Source organism: Cebus imitator, unplaced genomic scaffold, assembly GCF_001604975.1.
Source record: "Cebus imitator isolate Cc_AM_T3 unplaced genomic scaffold, Cebus_imitator-1.0 Scaffold121, whole genome shotgun sequence".
NCBI classification, from domain to species: domain Eukaryota; kingdom Metazoa; phylum Chordata; class Mammalia; order Primates; family Cebidae; genus Cebus; species Cebus imitator.
In genome coordinates, this window is record NW_016107436.1 from 5,019,388 (window position 1) to 5,026,282 (window position 6,895).

At 41.5% G+C, this 6,895-nt stretch overlaps 1 protein-coding gene across 5 annotated transcripts in view; it reads left to right on the top strand.

Annotated features, from left to right (window-relative positions):
- The window catches only part of TADA2A (transcriptional adaptor 2A), a 69,168-nt gene extending 64,629 nt beyond the window's left edge, over positions 1-4,539 (top strand). For 3 of the 5 annotated variants that reach the window (XM_037742500.1, XM_017539881.2, XM_037742499.1), the window contains one exon: positions 1,622-2,248. In XM_037742500.1, the coding sequence (XP_037598428.1) occupies positions 1,622-1,807 (186 nt within the window). In that variant the 3' untranslated portion in view covers positions 1,808-2,248. Of the gene's footprint in view, positions 1-1,621 lie in introns of all 5 variants that reach the window. The other 2 variants (XM_017539880.2, XM_037742501.1) reach the window with 2 other exon arrangements.
- The last annotated feature ends 2,356 nt before the right edge of the window (positions 4,540-6,895 follow it).

Here is a 6,895-nt window from a genome sequence, read left to right on the forward strand (position 1 = left end):
CCGTCTCAAAAAAACAAACAAAGAAACAAAAATACTTATTGAGCACTTACCATTTGCTACTCTACTAAGTGCTTTATATAAATAAAATTGATTTTTTGGAGACCTAAAATAAGTAACTTTTACATGAAAATAGGTATTTCCTATTAGAATGGCCACCTTGAAAAGTTCTAGACTTATTCCAACAATATAATCATAATTTAAAACATTTTTGTAAATTGTTTGCAGAGCATGTTTATAAATATAAGGAAACATCAAATATAGTCATGTTAATTATTTAAAAAAATTTTTTTTAACATATATATATATTTTTTTGAGATGGAATCTCGCTCTGTCGCCCAGATTGGAGTGCAGTGGCATGTTTCTTGGCTCACTGCAACCTCGACCTCCTGGGTTCAAGCAATTCTCCTGCCCAGCCTCCTGAGTAGCTGGGACTACAGGTGCACACCACACCCAGCTAATTTTTGTATTTTTATTAGAGACAGTGTTTCACCTCCTTAGCCAGGCTGGTCTCAAAATCCTGACTTCAGGTGATCACCTGCCTCAGCCTCCCAAAGTACTGGGATTACAGGCATAAGCCACCGCACCCGGCCTGATTTTAAAAATTATGTGACCTACTTTTTCCAATTGCAATCATTAGACTTGTCTTCATATTGATTTTATTGTTTCTAAAATTTAAATCCAGCCTCATAAGAATCGTCATCAGGAGTTTTCAGAAAACTGTCACATCTCTGAAGTCTGTTACTCTTTTGGAGGAATTTCTCTTTTGCTCCTCATATGTTCCTTTTTTAATTCCCAAGGTCAGCCCCCCTTCTCCCACCCTATATCATTAGTTCAGTTCAGATAATAAAAAAGGGTCATAGTGTAGGTAACAGTGTTAGTCTTATTTTATCCACCAGAAACAGTAAGGATTAGTTTGGGAGTAGAAGGAAAATGTATGTAGTGTCTATGTATTGCCGAAGAAGGTCATAGGCCAGTCTGATTCAAATACTGAATAGCCTGGAATTTCAAGCCTTTTTTTTATCCTTCTCCACATCATGATGACCTCAGACTCCTCATTGCTGGATACTGTGGCAGTTTTCTAGATTTTTAGCAGTTAAAGTCATCTCCTCTTAGCAAGGTCTCTTTATCTCCTTTCCCTTTGAAGTAGATGTAATCCCCAAAGCACGGACTACTGCTTTATGCTGGTATTAGAAACAATGTGATGTGCACTTGAGAATCCAAGTATCTGTGCATCCTGCCCCCACTGTGCCCCATGGCTCTTCCTTGACCATTGGTGCTGGGACTGTACCTGGGCATTTAGTGTTTGACTACTGAATGAGCCACGCTGCTCCTCAGGAATACATATTTGTAATCTCCAACAAACCCAGGCCCCTGAGCCAGCTGGCATGTGCTAAAGGCTCTCCTAGCATCACACCCTGGCTTTCTCTTCCTGGGTGTCTGTCCTTAGGGAGTGTTCTCCCCACAGAGGAAGTGACTAAATGGAATGTAGTCCAGCCACCCATCAGCTCCTATAAATAGTTGGAGGTTGGTGTCACTTTAAAAATTTTCTTTGCTATACCTGCTGGATTAAATTACAAAACTGACAGATGTTAATGTTTATTAAATTTGCTATGTCTTGCAGCTCTGTCAGATGGTGAGGTTGGTCCCTGGAGCCTATTTAGAATACAAATCTGCTCTATTGAACGAATGTAACAAGCAAGGAGGCTTAAGACTGGCACAGGCAAGAGCACTCATCAAGATAGATGTGAATAAAACCCGGAAAATCTATGATTTCCTCATCCGTGAAGGATATATCACCAAAGGCTGATGCTCTAAGGGCTTGGGATCAGAAGTCAGAAGTTTGGAATGTGGTGGGTCAAAGGACAGTGTGGGCATTCTGAAGAGTTTTGTTTTTCAGCTGAATTCTCATTTTCAAAAGAGGGGAAAGGACGAAGGAAACCTTAAGTTGTATAAATTCTGCTTTCTTCTCCATCCTGCTTTAAAACACTCCTGTTGTTGGTATTGTGCTGCAGAGTTGTGTGCTAGATAAGCTATTATTAAATGTGAGTGGGCATTCATTCCTAACACCTCTTGTAACTAAAAGAACCATAGTACCTCACATCACAGTGCTGGTAGAAATAGAACTAAACCACAGTCTTTAGTCCTGAGTCCGGCCCAGATCCTTATATTGAGAGGTAAGTTTGCTGATGATCTGCTTTGCCTTCAAACACTGCAGACAGATTTAAAATAAAGAGAAAGGTTTTACAGCATAAGAAAGCTCTCTTCTAAGGGTTTTTAAGTTGACAACATTTTTTTTGAGATGGAGTTTCACTCTTGACGCCAAGGCTGGAGTGCAGTGGCGCAATCTCAGCTCACTGCAACCTCTGCTTCCCAGGTTCAGGAGATTCTCCTGCCTCAGCCTCCCAGGTAGCTGGGACTACAGGCATCCCGCCACCATGCCTGGCTAATTTTGTATTTTTAGTAGAGATGGGATTTTGCCATATTGGCCAGGCTTGTCTCTTAACTCCTGACCTCAGATGATCTGTCCACCTGGGCCTCCCAAAGTACTAGGATTACAGGCGTGAGCCACCGCGCTCGGCCTAAGCTTACAATTTTTATGAGTAAAGGAGAAGAAAATATTCTTATGATGGTCTTATCCCAGACTGCATTTTTAACTCCAGCAAAGCTTCTATAATCCCAGCACTTTGGGATGCTGAGGTGGGTGGATCATGAGGTCAGGAGTTCAAGACCAGCCTGACCAACATGGTGAAACCATGTGTCTACTCAAAATACAAAAATTAGCCGGGCATGTTGGCGTACCCCTGCAGTCCCAGCTACTCAGGAGACTGAGGTGGGAGAATCACTTGAACCCGGGAGGCGGAGGTTACAGTGAGCCGAGATTACAGCACTGCACTCCAGCCTAGGCAACAGAGTGAGACTCCATCTCAAAAAAAAAAAAAAAAAAATTTATTGTCTGGCTCTTTACTTTGCAGTCTGCCTGTCTAATCTGCAGTAGACTTTTGAGGAGGTGGCACTGGATATAACATGTCTCTGTTATTTTTAGAGGTAATTGATTAAAATGTTTTGCTATTTAATTTGTGGGTGTGTCAAATATTCTGGTAACTAAAACACACTTAAGGTGTTGGATGCCCGCCCCATCACGCTGCACTGTCTGTTGACATACGTGTCCTGAACTCACCCTGTTCTTGTCCTGGGTTTCCCAGGATACCAAGTCCTTGAGGATGGAGATGATGCAACAAACCTCAGCTTTGCTTGGATTGAGACTTGAACCCTAATTTCTCAATGGTGAAAGGCTGGCCTGCAATAAAAGCTGCTTTTAAAGCAGAAGTAAAGCAGCTTTATACATGGGACTCACTAGATGTTAGGGTGAGTAGCCCCACCACATCTGAAACTTGGTCCTCAAACCTTTCTGCAAAATAGCAAGCCAGACGCATAGTCATGGTTATCTCATTTCTGTTAGAAACAAAGTTGTATATAGAAATAACTTGGTCAGAATCTACACACATCACATTAAATAGTTGACTGATTGTTTAATTCCTTCTATATTCAAACATCTAATTAAAATGTTGTATGCTTTGTTGGAAGCATCTGCTCAAACTTTTGACTGTTGTAAATATGCATGCAGCTGGGAAGGGACTTCATCTAGGGGATGAGAAATGAAAAAGACACTCTCAGGATCTGAGGGAATTCAAATAGAGGACTCTGATTTTTTTTAAAAAGAATGACATGTGGAAATGATCTATTTTCTTTGTATAGTCACATCTCATAGAAAACGTTTTACTACTGCCATCACACTTAGTTGGCTGCGAAGGGATTGCTGCTTATCCCTGAAAGGTAGCTCCTGTTCTGAACAGTTGGGATGCATTAGACATCAGTGTTAGGTGATGCTTGTTGTAGTTTGAAGAGTCTTTAACCTTGATTAAGGAAGGCTTCCTGGGAGAGGTGGGCTTTGGGGGCAATCATATGATAGAGAAGAGAGAGAGACATGGCAGATGGAAGTGGGAGACAGTTCCACACACGGGGTGGAGGATGATGTGGAGGCAGCAGTGGGTGTAAGGAAAATGGTGCCAAGAGATTTATTTGGCTGGAACACAAGGGGCAGCTGGGTAGTTAGGAGTGGGAGGATGGTAGGACAGTCTGACAGAAACCTTGGAACCAGTTGAACTCTGAAAAGCTGATGGGAAATCGGTAGATTTCATGAGAAAAATGAAATGGTTGAAAATAGTAGTAGAAAATAAGACTGAAGTTTTAAATGACTGGATTTTAGAAAGTAGCGTCATTATTTCTTTGGTAAACCCAACTTGGCAAAGATATATAGCATTGCATCCTTCCTTTTTTCTTCTAGACAGGGTTGGCCATAAACCAACAACACTGACAGGTCTCTCCTAGTCCAGATTGTCTCAAAAAGAGTTTACCCTGAAACTCAATGACATGAATAAGACCTATTTCCTGAAATTTTTATTGCAACTTAAAGGTTACTGCTGGAGTTTTATGCATATTTTTCTAAGTGGTGGAAAATAAAGAACAAATCTCTTTCCATGTAATGACCCTTCTCTGTGCTCAAAGACCAGGACACTCTCTCTTGAGAGACCAATTATGTGTAATCCCAGCACTTTTGGAGGCGGAGGCAGGCGGATCATCTGAGGTCAGGAGTTCAAGACCAGTCTGATCAACATGGAGAAATCCCATCTCTACTAAAAATACAAAAAATTAGCAGGACGTGGTGGCTCATGCCTGTAATCTCAGCTGCTCGGGAGGCTGAGACAAGAGAATCACTTGAACCTGGGAGGCAGAGGTTGCGGTGAGCCGAGATCGCACCATTTCCACTCCAGCCAAAAAAAAAAGAGAGAGAGAGGGACCAATTAATACTACATATTCACAGTTTATCTTTTCCTGGTCCCGGTTTCCTTCCTTTTATTAACTGCCTTCACTTCCCCTGCTTTTAAAATCTGAACCCAGTTAAGCAACCAGTTATTGAAATCTTCCTCAGCTGGGGATTAGATGGAAAAGGGAGAAAACCAATGGCATTCATCAATAACAACAGAATCCCAGTTTTTAAGTCATTCTAGCTTTAGGAAATATGTAGGTATGTAACAAGAGAAAAAAATCTCTAATGTGAAGAATCAGAGGCCAAATTACATAGCAGTTTGGGAAAACTCATAAATATGTATGAGTTTTATTATTTCTTTGGTAAACCCAACTTTGCAAAGCTTAACACCTAGAATCCCTCCAAAAACCACTTTTTCATGCATCTTTAAGCAGACAGTGGTACTGTGTTCTCAAAAGCATTCTGGGGAACTTCACCCATTCATTTTTAAGGATATCTATGTGGACCTTCCAAATATACATTGCATTATTCTTGACAACACAAAAGAGTTTTCTATATCTTGTATGCACCTGGCTTTTTATTTGTTTGAATTTCTAAAAATTAAATTTAGATAAAAGTTTGATTCAAGAGGTGCTGCTGATCTGGAAACTTTGTTTTCCTTTGCAATGTGTTTAGCCAAATCCAGCTAACCTCTCCCACATGTGCCAGAAAGGACCATCTTTGAAACACTGGGACACTACCATGTCTGTGGCCTTGTGTAGAAGAGTTGGCCAAGCTAAAAGATTTCTCTTTCAGACACAGGCTGGGTGCAGTGGCTCATGCCTGTAATCTCCCAGCAATTTGTGAGGCTGAAGTGGAAGAATCACTTGAAGCCAGGAGCTTGAGACCAGGCTGGATAACACAGCAAGAGACCCGTCTCTATCCCATCCCCACAAAAAAAACTGGGTGTGGTGGCTCATGCTTGTTGTCCTAGCTACTTGGAAGGCTAAGGTGGGAGGATTGTTTGGGCCTCGGTAGTCAAGGCTGCAGTAAGCCATGATTGTGCCACTGTAATCTAGCCTGAGTGACAGGGCAAGACCCTGTCTCAAAAAAAAAAAAAAAAAAAACGATACCTAGTCCTTTTGAGTCAAATGTGAGTGAAGCATAACAGGAGCCAGGGTCACAGCAACCTGAATAGTAATAGTCCTGCTGACCTAGGCACTTGATGTGGGAGCGAGAACAATAGTGAAGAGTTTTTAAACCAGTGGCTCATGTCTGTAATCCCAGCACTTTGGGAGGCTGAGGTGGGCGGATCACTTGAGGTCAGAAGTTTGAGACCAGCCTGGCCAACACAGTGAAACCCTGTCTCTACTAAAAATACAAAAATTAGCCAGGCGTGCTGATTCACGCCTATAATCCCAGCCTCAGGGAGGCTGAGGCAGTAGAATCACTTGGACCTAGGAGGTGGAGGTTGCAATGAGCCGACATTTCGACACTGCACTCCAGCCTCAGCGACAGAACAAGACTGTCTCAAAAAAAAAAAAAAAAAGTGAAGAGCTTTTAACTAGGGAATTTGGAACCTAAGTAGCCAATCCTTGAAATATGCATCAGAACTGAAGTGTTAGTATGCTACATTTGAGGAAGGAACAAATGAATAGTTTCTGAGCAGCATGGAAAACCAGTTTGTGTCTCATGGCAGGGAGTTCTTTTTCTGTTTGTTGCCTTGGCTTCCAGCAGTTAAGGTGTACTGCAATGAAAGACGTAATGCAGTCAAATTGCCCTTTGATTTGATTGACTAAGCTACAAATCAGACACATTATTTAAGGGGAAGATGTATGTCACTTGAGTAGCTTGTTATGCATTGTGTACTAGGTTCCCTTCCCTGTTGGCAGTGGCAGTAAGGAAATGGAGATAGCACAGGAAGTTCCCACTAAAAGGTTCAAAACCCTGAAAACTACAAAAAATTTATTTCATAGATGTAGCCCTGAAGGTCACTGTACTTACCCTTGTCTTTGAAAACTCTATAGTTTTCACCTGGGTCATCCCAAGATTTAAAAAAAAAAAAAAAAAATTTATTGTCTGGCTCTT